The sequence below is a fragment of the Somniosus microcephalus genome, chromosome 6 (assembly GCF_052327205.1).
Source record: "Somniosus microcephalus isolate GS21.2 chromosome 6, FLI_Smic_1.0, whole genome shotgun sequence".
In the NCBI taxonomy this organism is placed as follows: Eukaryota; Metazoa; Chordata; class Chondrichthyes; order Squaliformes; family Somniosidae; genus Somniosus; species Somniosus microcephalus.
Window position 1 is genome coordinate 82,088,275 of NC_140992.1, and position 17,709 is coordinate 82,105,983.

At 37.8% G+C, this 17,709-nt stretch overlaps 2 protein-coding genes across 11 annotated transcripts in view; one reads left to right on the forward strand and one right to left on the reverse strand.

The window, feature by feature from the left end:
• The window catches only part of rsrc1 (arginine/serine-rich coiled-coil 1), a 525,104-nt gene extending 521,160 nt beyond the window's left edge, over window positions 1-3,944 (reverse strand). For 4 of the 10 annotated variants that reach the window (XM_085990447.1, XM_085990444.1, XM_085990443.1 and 1 more), the window contains exons 1-3: window positions 3,740-3,831; window positions 1,749-1,792; window positions 758-894 (exon numbers count right to left, since the gene is read on the reverse strand). In XM_085990447.1, the coding sequence (XP_085846573.1) occupies window positions 758-894; window positions 1,749-1,792; window positions 3,740-3,746 (188 nt within the window). In that variant the 5' untranslated portion in view covers window positions 3,747-3,831. The other 6 variants (XM_085990442.1, XM_085990445.1, XM_085990446.1 and 3 more) reach the window with 6 other exon arrangements.
• Window positions 3,945-6,860: 2,916 nt separating this feature from the next.
• Window positions 6,861-16,869, forward strand: shox2 (shox homeobox 2). Its single transcript, XM_085990448.1, has 5 exons — window positions 6,861-7,610; window positions 10,004-10,212; window positions 12,481-12,538; window positions 12,923-13,011; window positions 14,928-16,869. Exons 1-5 carry the CDS (start codon window positions 7,364-7,366, stop codon window positions 15,204-15,206), a joined length of 882 nt encoding a protein of 293 aa, XP_085846574.1. The 5' UTR covers window positions 6,861-7,363; the 3' UTR covers window positions 15,207-16,869.
• The last annotated feature ends 840 nt before the right edge of the window (window positions 16,870-17,709 follow it).

A 17,709-nucleotide genomic window follows, 5' to 3' on the forward strand; every position in this document is an offset into this window, starting at 1 on the left:
GCACTGCATTACTGTGCTGGTTATACCATTGGAGCACAAAAATATTACACATGAGAAAATGTTAAGTAATTGTGCCAATCACATACACATAAAACTCGAGAGTTATATCAGGCAAATGACACTAACCATTTGCCATTACAGGTACCACTGAATTCAATTATATGGGCTTAAAACACAATAAGCAGGCCAGCTATTTCGGTCAATTCAATAAGCTTTTTGCACTTCGTTAAAGTGCGATTAAGTTAACTATTTACCTGAGCAGCCGAGTGCTGTGCACCCGTTTTAGCTGTTTTTTAATACCTCAGGAAGAGCTGATTGAAGCTGCCCGAAGTCTCCACTTTCTGACTGCAGTAGTTGTTTAACAGTGTGAACAGCTGACAGAGACTTCAGGCAGCTTCAATCAGCTGTTCCCTAAATACAGATGATCTGTCGGTTGCTATTTAAATAAATCATAATCTGATTTTGGATCGATTTAGCATCATGCAACACAGTTCACACCAGTTTTTAACTAGATTAGGGATCCTAGATCATTACCTCTTCAAAATCTTAGGCACTCATCCAATGAGAGGAGGAGGGGAGACAGGAGAGGGAGAGGGAGAGGGGCAGCACATAGCTCCCCACCCCCCCACTTCCTAACTTGCAGCTCGGGAAAGGAGGCAGCTGGCCCTGGATCCACTTGGAACCCAAACTGTTCATCTCCTCTCCCCGGGTTCAGCCAGAACATCAGCACCGCAAAGGATTTTTTAAAAATACATACCGTGCAATTTGTAGCCAGAGTTGTCCATCACTGGGGCTGTGGAGCAGCTGGGCTTCCTCGCCCACTTCACCTAGCACGGCCGCTTTTACCTCAACTTTCTCTGTGTTTGCTGCCAGCCCCCAACTTACCATTTCTTCCTGCCAAGTTTCATATAGATTTAGCATCCATCACGTATAGTGGGCAAATCAACTTCACACAAATGCACCCGCTATATGCAGTGGGGACTGTATCAATAAAAGTGACCATGAAGCTGTCATAAAAGCCCAACTGGTTAACTAATGTTGTTTAACAAACCTGTCATTCTTACCTGGTCAGGTTTATGTGTGATTCCAGTCCCACACCAACATAATTGACTCTTAACTAACTCTTAAGAAAGTCGTCTAACAAGCCATTGAGTTGTATCACCAACTTCCCAGGGCAATTAGGTATGGGCAATAAATGCTGGCCTGGCCAGTGACTCCCACATCCTGAGATTGATTTTTTTTTTTTAAATGTCCCAACAGAATGCCTTGCCATGAGCAGAAGGGTGCAGGCTGTTTTCCTGCCATCTGAACTAAGACTGATAATAAAGACAGGGAAGAAAATAACCCAAAATGTTGCTGCACTACCTCCATTTTTTTCTTTAAAAAATTACTTTTGCTGGTAGGAAATATCAATGTAAAGACTAGGACATCAGTGGGAACAGAATACAAGTATGAAAGGCCCATTCACATAGGAAATAATTTTCCTCATCCTGTGCCAGAAACTGAATTTTGTACCACATTGTTAACAGAAGAATTTCCAGCCAAATGCATGGAAAGAAAGCAATGCTGGGCAAAATCTCTGACAATATGGGGAAAAATAAAAAGACAGTAGTCTTGTGTCAATGCTTTTGAAAGAAAATAAATTTAAAAGCAACTTATCACACAGAACATGGATAGAAGGAAATATTGATATTTTCTCACATCCTGAGAAAATATTCTATATGAGCACATCTTCAGTTTTCACTAACCTGAAACTGAATCCAACTGTTGAAATAATTTGCTCCCAAGTATCCTAGAAAACAAAACATTGTTTAAAATCTTTCCACAATTGAGGCATTAAATCCACCTATTAATAGTTGAAGCTGGGAACTTAAGACAGGCACATATTTTGATCTTAATCAGGTTGGTGGTTAAAAAAAAACTTAAATCACTCCTTATGCACATCAGGATCTCCATTTCTGTCTCAGCAATGAGAAATTTATTTTACCTAAAAAAAATTCTCTGGGAAAATATACAAGCTGTTATAAGGCAATTAGAAAAAATAAGCAACTTGTATTTATATATAGCACCGTTCATGACCTCAGAACATCCAAATGTTTATGCAAATTATTCAAATATTTCAAGATGGTTTAAAAAGGGCATTGCCATCTTATAAGATGAAAACTTTACCAATTCAAATTAGTGATATTCAAAAATATGGACAGTAGTTTATTCTTTTAATTTCAGTAGATAGGTTTTTGAACACTTTCAAAGTTACATCTTGGTCAGAAACTGTTCAATAGTACTGATATTACAAAAATAAAAGTGGACATAATGGCTATTACATTGACTAACATGGGCTTGTAACCCATTAAGTTTTTCTCCTGTACAAGATCGGACTTTAAAAAGTGATACCAATGGCATCATCTTAATTAAATTCACACATTAAAAAGTCAAAAATTGATACAGAAAGTGAATCCATCATCTAAATAGAGTAATGCAATGGATTGGCAAAGTCCTTTCATGTGCAGAAAGTGGGTTTAAAATTAGCCCAGACCAAGTACTATCACCACACTTTCAGCAATGTCATGATGAATACGTGTTTTCACACAGTTGCACTCTGGCTTTTCGCCCAGAATTTCAGTAAAGCATCGTGATGTGCCTGTATGAACGTTTCAAACTATGTCTACCTGAACTGCAAAAAACACCAAGCAAAATTGTATCCTTCCAAACTTGTGGGTTGCGTGCAGAGTTATACAATACTTGGGTGAAGTACTGAGATGGTGACAAAAAAAATTGAAGGGGTGAAGTCTCACATAAAAAGAACGTTTGATATTTTAAAATCACGTATTGGTACCAATTAATTAAATAAACCTCGTGACAACATTGCCAAACTGGATGCAAGTTTCTTTTATCAACTGAAAGGGTCCTCTTACACCAGAGATTACCCAGTCTCGAATCGGACCCTGATGAATGTGGGCCACAGCATAAAATCCCCAAAATTCAGAACAACCGCCAATCTCACTCAACAGGTTAAAAGGATTGCGGGTTTAGAAAAAAATAAAATGCACACTGGTGCAGTGAAGGACTATTTTCTCTCATGGTCGAGCAAAGAAACGTTTGTTGACATTGAGCATGGTACGGTTTACTCTGCATCTGCCCGTGCCGAACATGGGGGTTTGTGCTTGTGGGTAACTTAAATGTTTAGTCCAGTCCCGATGGTCACATCCCTCATCTTGAAAACAAAAAAAATATTTAAATCGTTTCTCGTGTCAAATCTTTTTATAGGTAAAAAATGAGGTTTAGAAACTGAAACGCAAAACATCTGAAACAACCGATTTTAAATCCAAGTGGCGGATTCACGTTGTTCCAAAATCTTGGGCAGCTTGGGCTGCGAGCAGCGGCACCGGTTTTGTGAGAAGCGGTTTCTGGTTTGCGGGCTAGAAATGTTGACCAAGTTGGGCCCTTTACCCGGAGTGGCTGCACGCTCCGGGCAGCGCCGCGTGCCCGCTTCCAAATGCCGCCTCGCGCCAACAAATACAAGCGGCCAGTGGCAGGCAGGAGGAGCTGGGGCTGCCCGTGGCCGGCGCCGAGCCTCTGTCCGCATCAAACAAAAGCCCCCGGCTCTGACTGGGTGGGGCGGACCGGGCCCCGCAGTCCCTCACACTGAGCTCAACACATTTACCCAAAAAAGAAAAACAAGCGGCCACGACCAAGGGCGCCGTCTTTAGGCCTCAGTGTTTACACATTGCCCGCCCACCTTCCATCGCACAGACACACACACAGACTGCCGGCTGCTGACGGGTATCACTATTTATTTCGTGTTTCCGTTATTTCTTTATTTTTTTAAGGTAAATACCTGCGCGAGCGCTGGGCTTTAACTAGAGAATTTACCGCAATCCCCGGCGCGAGGACGGCGCCATATGTAACAGACTCAATCAGCCGACAACCGATCCACTCCAGCCCGAATGGGGAGAGGAAAAAATCAATCCCGAATCATCGATGCCTGACCCGAACCTTTTCACGACCAGTTAGTTCAGCGCGTGCTGCTGGGGAAGTTTACAACTATTTCTCTTTTTCTCAGTGGGCAATGTTGCCAACCTTATAGTGCAATGACAGATTTTTTAAATAGTTATTAATAATACGAAGAAAGAAGGAGCAACTGCAAATATGTTTAGATACACATATGGAGTTAAAAAAGAGGGTCGGGGGGAGACGAGCTAAAACAAGATCTCCAAGAAAGATGGATACTCCCTCAAAAAGATGTTCAGCACACAAATGCTATTATTGCAAAAGGAAGCAAATCCCTTTGGAAATCCTACAATTTTATTACTCCACTACTTCTATTAGCTGAGCGACATGACTGGAAGTACTGTAGTAGCCGTTTCGTACATCATGAATTAATAATTATTTTTGTGTTTGCTTTACTTAGGGTTTGCCTTGAACGCTGAAAACTGGGCAATAACAATTATTAGTTAAGTATATTTCTCTGTGTCAAACATTTACTTTTAGGAAAGACGAAATAGCGATATTTCTAGGTATGTGCGCTCGCATTTAAAAACGTCTTAACTTCTTTTGGAAATATAATAGCTGGCAATTGTCATATGTTCCCAATAGTATCTCTGGCAATTATGGGAAAGGTGAACATGGTTAAGTTTCAGTACGTCATCAGAAACATATTTAATGCTATGGACAAATGGAAAGTTATGTTGATAGAGAATTTTCTTACTGCGATATCTGCATCATTTTTATTGTAAATGAATGGATTTGTCAAGCAACTTCCAAACTAATTGAAATAACTACACACCATAAAATCCCAAGTGTTTATGTACACTTAAAACAATAAAAAGAAACAATAAAACAACTTATAATGCAATTTCCGCCTACTTAAGAAAACAATTTTAGTTTACACATACAAATGTGGCCAGTGGATTACCATAATGCCCCATGAGAAGTTACAAATACACGAGCTTCCGTGTGTATCAAATGCTAATAGATCATAATTAGGTTTCTTGGGTGGACCAATTTATTTCTTCAATACCTTCAGTGAAAGATGCATGAATTTATGAAAAGTATATTTTAAACTTAGAAAATGAATATATTTGCAATATATTAATAGCAACAACTATGCATAATTTAAACCAATCCCAATCCGTGAACGAACGTGTGATTTCGCAATCGCAGGAATTTTTATTATGGTATCTGTGACGTTTAACACACTATCTTAAACTTCGTGACCATTAATATTTCTATGTATTCAACAACTTTGAGAACTATTTATAGTTTATCTTTGGCGTAGTAAGCAAGGCTAATTAAAGCGCAATTATTCAAGCGTCTGTGTCAACTGTGTCAGTATTCTGAAAAAATATAGTTTTCTGTTACAATCATAATAAAATGTGTTTCTCTGTAAAATCCTGAACATCACTGAAATTAATATGTTGATTATTTGACGGTTTAACTGATTGCAAACTTTGTAATTTATTTTGTCAAATCATTTGGGAATTGCAGGATTTTATGCTAAATTTTAGCGAACAGAAATTGCAACATTTTGTTTCTTGTGCTAAAACAAATTTGTGCACGTGGATTTTTTTTATACTGCATTAAAACGATTAATCTCCATATGTAATTATGGATTAATCGCTCTTTTCCCCCAAGTAGTTTTCTTATTAATTAAAATTGCATGCAAAATTTATCATGTCGCTTTTGAAGAATGGGCAACAGAGATTATATTTAAATAAATACATCTCTATTGCAAGGTGCAATAAAATATTAGTTCAAGTCATTCAGATCAGATAATGCAACTGAAGAGATAGAACAGTTAAGGTCTAGTTTAATCTTTGTGACAATTCGATGTATTTTCTGCGAAGGATCGAGGTTTCATACTTACAAATATTAATTTGATGAACAATATGTGACAAAAATGCAAGTAATCGATCTAAATGAGATACGATGTAAATAGTGTAATTATCGTGCTGGATAAACAGTGCAAAGTGTTAAATCTTAAAGCGATAATGAAGTATTTGTGGACTGATGGCACTGCTAACGGTACAAATTAAATTACTTCAGGTTCAGTCAAACATGGACACCATTCTCAGTATTTAAGTGAAAAAATAGATCTGCATAAATTGCTCTTTACGAATATTACAGTAAACAACTTCTTCGGTACTTTTTAAATTTCTAATGTTTTAAAGTTGTGCATTTAAAGTATAGTCCGCACTGGACAAAGACCTGATGCATAGATTGAGTTTCGTTCACTACCTGGTTAAAGCGCCGCCGGATTATTTGAATGACCCACTTTATACTTCCTATAAAGTATGCAGAAAGTATGAATATTGCATAAACAACGACATATAAAGCATCTCCACATACATTGCACTGACTGTTGGATGTCTGTATAAATTGACAAGAAGGAAGAAACATTTAAATGTGTGCGGTTTCCTCAAAAAATCTACATCAAAGCTACCAGTCAAGTGTGTTTTGTCCACACGTTATTACGTACAATATCTGCCAACTGAAGGTTTAAAGCACCTCGAAGAAAACAGCGGCAATTACTTAAGTGATGCATTTCTTAATTTTTTTGCATGTTTCTGTTTCCAGCAACAATATAGAAACACGACCAAATTTGAATTATTTTCAATGTAAATGTGCACTTAAAACAAATTAGCAAACAAAATGACTATGAGGCACTTGACCCAAACAGGATACCATTCAAAAAAGCAGATTAACAGGTATTTCATAATTTACCATCAGACAAAAATATGTGCATATTTTTAAACTAGTCCATGCGTGCGCGTGTATTGTGTAAAAGCTCTCTAAAAAACGTTATATAAGCTGTAAAAACCATTTTGATTTACCTTAAGCAAATCAAAAGTTTACCTGATTTTAGTGTGCTTTGGTGTTTTAATGTCGCTAGTTTTGGGGACGATCCAGTCACTGCGCTCTACGATGTGTCATTCTTTTTGGCCACACCCCAGTGCCATCCCAGCTCCCCCGTGTTTAGCTAAGTAATAACAATAGCAGTAATACTCGCTAATTAAATTAATTACCAATGCTTGTCAGTGGTGGATTAATGGCCAATAGCAGCCGCTAGGTATGAGTTGCAGCCCAGGGGCTGATGATAACTGTGTTCCAGGAGTGGGGACACATCAAGAGTACAAGGGGAGGTAATTGCTGAGTACAAGGGGCGCAGCTGGGCAAGCATTGCAAAGTATAAATAGTCTGACTTCAATAGCACATCAGTATTAGATCTACATCTCCGAGCAAGCCGAATTCTGGAAGATCAGGTTTGCATTTCAACTCCAAGACGACGTACCACAGAGAAATATTGCACGGTTGATGTATTGGAGACAATAAGAAAGACAGGGACATATTCCTCTGAACAGCAATGGAAGAACTTACAGCTTTTGTTTCGAAGTCTTTTGATCAAAAGGTGAAGGAAAAGAAGGATGGGATCACGTATAGAGAAGTTCTGGAGAGCGGGCCTGTGCGAGCTCGAGAGCCGGGTATGAGTGAAGGCAGTCGGGACGAAGTGATCAGCGCACAGCGTGGGGCGTCTCGATCCCCGAGCAGCGAGCCAGAGATCGGGCCAGAGAGACCGCGGGACAGCGGCACTCCGAAACTAACCGATCCGGGTAAACAAACCTCATACTCATAGATGGTAGTTAGCGAGACTTCAGATGGCCCGCGTGGTACTATGTCAATGTTAGACTGTTTTTTTCATGGATATTTTCAACACTATCAGCCTAGTTATGAAATTCAAAGGATATAAACACAGAGCAAACTACAGAATATTGTTAATGTGCTAATTTAAGTTAGTGGCTTTTTATAACTCAAATACAGTAAATCATAGTCACAATAAAAGAAGGGTGTTTATTACTACATAATCAATGATTTTAAAAAAATAAAGTGAAAGTTACTTATTGATAAGGGAAGCGAAATGTGTCCGGGATAATACCGAGGGGAGAGGATGTTTACAGAAGGATTCGGTGACGCATGGAGTTCAATCAAATATGAATTATTGTGTAAAACTTAACAGCTTCTTCTGGTTTCTGTTTTTAAAGAACGTGCACTTCCGCTTCAGTATCAGTTTTAAATAGGCAGGATTTGGTGATACTCAGAATAATGTAATGGAAGTGTTTTATAAAAGGAACATGCAAAGCCAGTTGCAGTACTTTGCTTTTTATAGACGTTTAGCGATAGGTAGATGACAATGACGGAACTAATCTTGTTGATATGTTTACACTAGACGCTGTACAACTAAGTTTTTTTTTCCCTTGCTGAGATCGGAACACGATTCCAGAGCATCGTCCGGAAATGGTTTAATAAACAAATACTGTTACTTTATATAGGACGCCATTTATAAGAACACTTATTAAACAAAACACATGCGTTCACGATACTTTACAACCTCTATTTCGCAGAATATTGCAGTTTTATGGAGCCTAAAATGACTGATTACCGAATATGATTTCAGCAATGCAAATACAGTACCCACTAGCCTCACTAAATACAACCGTTTCTTTAATCACTTTGTGATATTTTCTTTGGTAAATTAATTTACGATAATAAATTGGGTTCTCGTGGTTAAATAACACGAATCAGCTCTCTTTGATACAGTAAATGTCATTACATTTTAGGTGTGGACAACGTTTTCAATCAGCATTTATACTGGGGCAAAAACGATTTCCTTTTCTCCTTTTATCTGTCTTCGCAGTAAATTGCAACAACAAAAACCCAACCGCTTAAATCTCTCCCATATAACGTGCAATGCTTTCACGCTTTAACACTGTCCATAATGTGTGGCACAGTTTATTTCTCATGACTCTTTAGATACACATGTATTTGACAGATGTTGCTCCACTTTAAAAAAATCAGCGATTAGGTGGAAAACGTATTGCTCATTCACAAGACAATTAAAATAATAGCACTGGTGAGTAAATTTCCGGAGCTTAAGGCAACAAAGTGTATTAATGCTCATGTAATTGTACAGTACTTTGTAAATACTATTTATGATAAGCATTAATATACTGTATTTTTATTTCGTTAAAAATAAATGATTCTTTCAAGCCATTACAATACGAACATTTCAGAAATCCGAACAAAGGTCGTTCTGACCCAAAGTATTCTGGTTGACAATGTATTGTCCTAAATATAAAAGATTGTGAACACTGTCGATGTGTCAAACCTGGTTAATCTGTCCGTTGTATAATTAATTGAGAGGCTGCACTCGCTGCATTTTGTGGCTCTGTTTATGTATTTCGTAAAAATTAGCATGATAACCAAACCTAAATTCGAAACATTTGGAAGCTTTAATTTGATAGTTTCCACAAAAGCTTCCACAATATATAATTAATAAATATAACAGTTCAGCTATTCAAACTTGGTTCTTTGTTATCTAACACATGTTACAGCACCTGATTCTTCTTGACAGATAAGGGAATGAGCGAGCGGAATTTAAAACAGAGCAGATGCAATGTGAATTTCTAATATAATTAATTTAGAATATTTAAAATATTTTAATTAAATATGCGTTCTTTGTATACAATGACAAATTTACTGAATCAAGTTATTTCAATAAGTGATATACACATCTTTAATACTCAAAGGTGCTGCTTATTGTTATATTCTGACACAATCAGGCCGACGCCACCGAACATCGAAGGGTATTATTACGTTAGTGTGTACTTGTATAAGAAAATTATGAAAACAGAAGATTAATTTAGAAAATCATTTTGAATGAAACCCGTTTTATTCCGAATGCTGAGCTTTCTTTTAAGGATTAAAACATTGGCTCGTGACAATGGTAAAAGCCGTACGTACTCCAGTGACAAGTTCGCTGGAAAAGACACAAGTTAAATTACGTTTAAAATTAACCGTGCCCTTTGTAATTATAATGGGTGTAACTTGAACTGTTTTTGACTTCATGTACCTGATAACTTTTTGTATATGCTCGTTTCAAGACATTCTTATCTGTGGTCGTACCTAAAACCTGCGTGTAATGATCGCGTGTAATGGTCATTTATAGGAAGTGGTGAAATGAAAGAGAGAAAAGAAGATGTCAAACCAGTAGAAGAAGAGGCGCAGACAAAAATTAAGCAACGACGAAGTCGGACTAACTTCACACTGGAGCAGCTAAATGAGCTAGAGAGATTGTTCGATGAGACCCATTATCCGGATGCATTTATGAGGGAAGAGCTGAGTCAGAGGCTGGGGCTCTCAGAAGCCAGAGTACAAGTAAGGCAAATATTCCTATACACATCCATCTGGTATATTGGAATATAGCAAATATGTATATCGCAGTTGAATTTGGTACCATAAGGTTGTGGGTTGCACTTCTGTCAGAAATAAGTACTGTACTATACGTATACACTTGGTTTTACGTGCAGAGGAAACAAATTGGAACAACTACAGTACAACAGGCTCAGCACACAAAGAAAATGATTTATGTTTACATAAGTAATCCTTCAGATGTCCACACAGTATGCCGTTATGATGAATTAAATAGGTTTATGCCGTAAGAACTGATATTTAATTTACTGGAAGTTTCGGAGAAGTTGTGGTTGATAGGCCAGCGGCAGCTGCAGCTGCTATTGGGAAATTGCTTACAGCATGCGCCCTCTGTTACAGTACCATCTGCATCAAGCTATATAGTATTCTTATGGGGGTTTCCAGCTTGTAATACGATAACGAGGTAAACTTAGCAGCAACTTGACCTGAACAAATCGACCAGCGTTCAAAACCATCAAACAGACCTGCAAAAGAAAAAGATTATTGCCTAAAAGAAAAAAAACTTTATTTTTATGATCGCAATGCGTACTCCTTGTTGTGGTTTCTCTGAATATAATAAATAACATTCTTCCAACAAATTCCCATTTGACTCGTGCTCAGTATAGATGATTTCACATTATGGCATCGTAAAAGGCAAGAATAAACTTAACTCGTTAAATAATGGCAATATTAAGTAGCCTTTTGCTACGAATATCTGAATTGAGTTATTTATTAAGAGTTGTACAGAGCGCTGTATTGGTCAATGTCTATTAGACTCTATACAGATCTTCCTGTCTTTCATATTTATTATACATTCAGGACTGCAAACTGCATATTTCAAGAACCATATCTTTTCAAACCATATTTTAAAACTTATACTATAACAATTGTAGCCTTGTAATAATCATCTTCAACAGCTTTCCCTGTTACCTATTCCAATTCTCTTAAAACAATTCTGTATATTAGTTGGTTACATTGTAACGGCCAACTGCAGCCATATCGTAAAAATCTCACCGATATCCTTTACTGTATAATCATCTTTTATTCTCTGATGCAATCTGATGCAAATAAATTCTACTTCCTACGTTCATGTAACGTGCATGTAGAAAATCAGAATTCCGAAAACATGTTATGGCGATTGGATTTTGATACATCATTGAAGAAGCAAACCTTGCTAACTTTAGTTGCTATATAAGAACAACATTGTAGTTCCCACAGTATGATTTGGTTGCTCTTTTGTTATGGGCCGATAAAATATTGTATTGATTAAGATTCATTTGAATAAAATACAGTGAAAGGTTTTCAGAAGATTGAGTCTTTTTTATACGCATCAAATTGTATTTGATTTTATTTAAGCTGTTGAATCCGTATGTTAAACATATAATCTGTTTGACAACAATACCTTCCATTGTGCTTTGTGTAAGACAAACACTGAGGTTTTAATTCAGTTCCGTTTGATCGAAAGTAAATTTGGCTTCACAATTCCAAAATGCACCAAAGTTTTTCTGCCTGTACATGTTTCTGGGAAACTTACTCGTGATGCTACTTGCAGATAAAAATGATTTCGATATAGTACATGCATAATTTAACACCAGACTTTCATCTGAGAATTGCAAAGCAGCTTAACATATTAATGCGGTATTTATTGTATGGGTTTTAATCTGTGTCCTTGTGAGCATAATGTTGCCTTGCTAAAATCAACAAAGGAATAAACATCCGATTATATATATATATATATTAACTTGAATAATACAAATTACCTAGTATCGGTATCATTTAGTATCAGGAGAACATTTTTTTCTTGCAGATACTTATTTTATTTCAGTCTGCTAATGAGCAGAACCTTATTGGATGGAGCTCGTTGCTCAAACGTCAGGGCCATTATCGTTCTGGTATTAGATATCATGGAGTGTATCTAGTTCTTCTGGGATGGTAACCTATACTAGAAATGAAACAGGGCGTAAAGAATAATTTCTCGTGAACCAATAAAAATTAAGAAAAATAAGATTTAATATGTTTTCGGTTGTTTGCAGCATCTTTTCCCCCCGAAGAGATTGCCATGCATCGTGTATGTAAGAGTCAGATAATTAAAATAAACGAGGTCAATCACATTAATAATTAATAAGTCCGACGGGATATTGCATCGCATAGTTGTCAGTTTGAACAGACTAACTCGTACATCTGAGATGCAGCTGCCAATCATTGCCATTAAATTACTTCATTTTTGCCCTATAGGTATGGTTTCAGAACAGAAGAGCAAAATGTCGAAAGCAAGAGAATCAACTTCATAAAGGTATGTTTGTTAAATTACAGGCTCGGCAATGGTGACACTCTTAAACTTAATCATTGCTAATATCCTGACATAGGCCGTTTAATGCATTGATGTAAACTTTAAATGTGCAATGTCTTCAACCAATGTTATAAGACCAGGAGTACAGGGGTGCATTTTGTCTGTACCTGGGGGAGGGGGGAAGTTGTGAGAACAAAAATAGTAAATGCTACAATCATTCAATATTCATGTAACATGGCTTTAAGCAGAATTATTATGGTTATTTCATCATTACAATAGCGATTTGGTCGTTGTATCCGGATTCACAAACTAATTAACAGTAACGGAGCCCTACCGTGAGGTGATAACTTTTACTGGAATCTGAACTTCCCTTTTTTTCTATTGCAGGTGTACTTATTGGAACCACCAGTCAGTTCGAAGCTTGTCGAGTCGCGCCGTACGTTAATGTGGGAGCCTTGAGAATGCCATTTCAACAGGCAAGTATTAATCCATCACAAACGATTACATACAAGACCCGTTAGTAAAGATAAAGTTTTAACTTTTACACTCGCCCCTTGAATGAAGCTTGTTTTGAAAGTAAAATACCACTAGGTAATTTTTAAAGCCACGATCTTCCGAATCTTTCAGAGCAACTCTGTTCATCTTATTGTTAAGATGATACTGATAATGAACAGGTGACATCATTACCTCCTCTTGGGCATCGTCCCAAAGGTAAAAACATAGTTAATAACCTTAGAGGGGAGAAGAAAACACATGGATTTTCTCGAGATATTTTTACAGTTCAGTAAGGAATAACCATTTTCAATTAGTTACAGTTGGTTATCATCACTCCACCCGTATTATGTGGCGTGCTCTGCCATTTTCTGCTAATGGTACCAGGTTTTCACCCGCGCTGGTAGTGCGACCTCGCCCAAGTGACTTCTGCATATTTGGACCTGGACATATATCTGCAGGCTATGATGATTGTATGGACATCACTCCAAGTCAACACATATACACCTTCAAGTAGAATTTACTTGATACAAATCGGAAGCCGATTCAGGCTTAACGCACATACCCCACATTAACGAGTGTTTGGGACCTTGCTGGTCTGTTTGCCTGAACATCATGCTGTGCACTTAAACCCACTACGCCTCGCAACTATTGATTTCATGCATGTTTATTAGTTCCACTTTGATTCTCTGTGCACTTGTGTTACATCTCTATTTTAATAATCTTCCTCACGTAATCCCAGATTCTGACAGACTATTTCTTGAAACTTCTACCATCCTCCTTTTCCTCTGTCGATTGTAAAAATGATCTCCCTATGATAATTTGCAGGCTGAATTGAAGCATATGGAATCAGACACAGTCCGCTACAGTTCTCACAGGGGTGGAGTATGTTATTGCTTTCCCCTCCTGTCTCCTCCCTTGAGGTCTTGTGAAGGGATAACTCAACATAGTTGAATCCCCTTAGCTATCTATTCTCTGACTCGGGAAGTAGAGTATAACCCAGGGGGCTTAAAGCAGTTGGGGTACCAGTCACCAGTCAATGGCTTTTTTTCTCTCAATAAATTAAGAAACACTGGCTCCGTCAAATAAATCTAATTCCAATGTTATCTTCTCTCCCCTTTTCCATTTAAAATGGACATCTCCAAAAGCTTTTCAAAAACCCTGTTCATTGCAAACGGATTTCTACAAGGTTCTTCCTTAGTCGCGGTTGTGGGAGGGAACGTGTTGTTTAAAGTGTTCCTGAAGCTTTTATACTTCGCAGAAAATTATTCATTTAAAAAAATTATTTTTGGTTAAAACTATCTGCATACTGGGACGCCCTGGAGTACACGATTTGTTGCACTCCTGAGAATATTCTGTAACTTATGGTTGTCTTTATCACTTGTGAGGTAAAGTGTTCACTATTCCTGGAAAAAATGGAGAATAACTGCTGGGTATTGGGAAGGCAGTATATTTTCCACGACTTGTGAGCTCGCCATATATTGCCCATATGATGACTGTGTTCGAATGGTGGGAAATACCACTTGCTTATCCAATTAGATTTGGGGGAGGAGGGGATCATGTAACCACTTTACTGTCTCTTTCAAACCCTCGCCAGCCACAGCTTTATAAGTCTTATTTTACGCTTCGTTTTTTCGCACCTTCAAAAAAGTAAGAGTCCGGCAATCTGATAGTGTCAGGACTGTGTGCTGTATTTTCAGTGTTCCCCCCACCAGAGGTGGCATTCAGAGATCACAGCCCAGGCACTGGACAAACTATGTTTAACCGTTTCTTTTCCTTCTCTATTGATCAATGTACCAACACCTTTCATAACGTCCTCGCCAATAATTGGATATTTGTTGGCAATGCCATTTTTTACAAAAGGATGTTTTAATAATTTTCTCTCCTTATTCTGTTTTAGGAGAATCATTGCAACATGACGCCATTGTCCTTTCAGGTCCAAGCGCAGCTGCAGTTGGATAGCGTGGCGCACGCGCATCACCACCTCCACCCACACCTGGCTGCACATGCGCCCTACATGATGTTCCCGCCACCGCCCTTCGGTTTGCCCCTGGCCACCTTGGCAGAATCCGCTACTGTGGTGGCAGCGGCGGCAGCAGCCAAAACCACCAGTAAAAACTCCAGCATTGCAGACTTGAGACTTAAAGCGAAAAAACACGCCGCAGCTTTAGGCCTGTGATCTGAACAGTGATCCAATACACTGGTTTTAAAAAATCCTCCAAAGGAGGAAGGACGCGCAGCTGGAAAAAGTTCAGAAGTGAGCTTTCTGCGAATTCATTTTAGCACAATTTTACTTGATTCATATGGGGGCTGGTCTCCTATAGTAAGATGGAAATTCCTGATGCATACTTTTGCTTCCCATAAACCATTGGAATAATTATTCAGAGGGGAAAATGGATTTCAAATCTGTGTGAATGAACCGTTTATGAGAGTCAAGAGTGAACAATCAAATGAAATACGAAGAATTACACTTGCATGTATATTTATACTATTTTCAATGATACTTATGTCCTTTAAGTCAGAATTGCACTTGGTTTATGTTAGGTGGAACACATCGTTGCGAATGCAAGTGTGGAGACAAAATAGTTTCAAAGGTTTTAATTTGAGAATTTTCATATGTACTATTTTCTTGTCCTTACAATAACAGAAGTAATGGATAATTATAACTATTCTACCTAGATGTCCATTTGTTTTAGATCAAAAGATATAAATTATGTATTCTACATTCTTACCGTACTGAACACTTGTAGTTTAAACCCTACGATAAGGTACGGTCCTCTGTAAAAAAAAAAAAAAATGTTGATACACGAACAAAGTTTATTTTGGTTAAAATTGTGTATGACTGATAGACTGTCAGTATTTAATTTTTATTTCATAGAAGTGTGTTTATTCATAAATATTTCTCTTGTGCTGTTGTGGGAATTTATTTCACATAGATGTTTATGGGATATGTTTCTATGAGGTGTTGGTTTCATTGAAACCTTGATTCAATCAATGAACAGCAGAATTTGAAGAGCTCACTGTAAAGGGATATTACTCAGAGTAATAATGCCTTTTCCCGCCGTCATGGTAGACCTTGGAAGCAAAGATGCATTGCAGTTCGTAGATGCTGCGCCATTCTAGGATTATTTATAATAAAATCAACAGACAATTTGTACAAGTGTTCAACGATGACTCTAAAAATGAAACAAAACCTTCGCTGTTGTACAGTTCTACGGTTTAATGTCAATGCAATTAATTTGAATGAAATTGATTAACGAAAATCAGCTGATATCGATCCGATGTTGCATTTATTGCAACGAGTGCCAAGGCAGAGTGAAATGATTTTATATATTTAATTAAAATATGTTGAAGTCGTCATTGTTTTTCTTTTATACCTTCCTTACCTCCTATTTTCAAATTTGTATGTTATATTTTTGAATTTTGTATATGGTTTCTTTTTGTATTCAAGCATATGAACATGAAGATATTTTCCAGCTCATTATCACAGCCAGAGCAAGAAGGCTTACCCTTTTCACCGACGTTGTTGTGGTACACACCATTATCATGGAATTTTCGCTTATTTACTATTTTTGGATATAAGGGGGAGGGAAATACAACAAGCTGCAACTTTCGTCAGTGACGCATGCATACAGATACGTTCCAAAAGTTTCCGTGTTTTAAATGCATCAGGGTAGTATATCGGAAACTTCTAATCAATTTCTGGTAATCATGTCATGTTTACATTCCTCATTGGTTCTACTTCTTGAAATTAATATGCAGGTCAAAAATACTGAAGGGTAAGCACGTGCAACAACAAAAACAGATGATCTAAATGGTCTCGAATTGGGCAAGGTGAATGCCGTATACAACATCAAACGATCTGTTAAGGGGAAGCCGAGAGAAAATGGGGAAATCTACCACAAGGGAATAGCCTTGTTGGCTGGGATGACTTTGGCGTATTTTAACAACAACTTGCAGTTTTACACTGATAATTACTTTAAAAACGCGGATAATGTATTTCTTACCGCGGGATAAGTATCGTGAATTAAATCTAGAATTGGATTCGTTTGATAAATTTGATACAAATAAGTTTCGAAAAATTTCTCGCGAACAAAAGGTTCACATGTAGCATAATAACTGGTATTCTATAGTCATAAGTTACTAACATTTCATCTTCAAAAATAAATGTGTCTATTGAAGTATGAACTGCCCAATATCAGATACTCTAACCTTAGCACCCTTGGCGTCAAACACTACGAAATCTGGAAAATGTCTATCTATTCATAAAAAGGTATAGATTTGTATATGAGGCCTATTTGTTAACTTGGTTTGCAGTTGGCTCGGGCAGTTTCTCGGTGGCGATTTGTAGCGCGGATGTGCACACTGGGTACACCTGTGGGGTGAGAGGAGGTGCCTGTTCACTTGACAGTATTGCTGCGTCCCGGCAGGTGGCTCACTTAAGGGTGGGCATGTGCCCAGTTCGTGCACCTCACCAAGAGCTCCTAACATTACTTAAATTCATCTCGAGCTGGGTGTTTGTGAGATTTTATGTCGTAAAGTCTTTCGTTGGCAAAAGTAACTTCTGCAACCGTGTGATTGCCACGGCCTTTTTCCTGTGGGGTGGGGGAGCACAGTAACTGCTGAGTAAGATGCGGAGAAGAAGCGCTCCAGAAAGCAGAAAGCTCGCTTGGTCAGCCAAA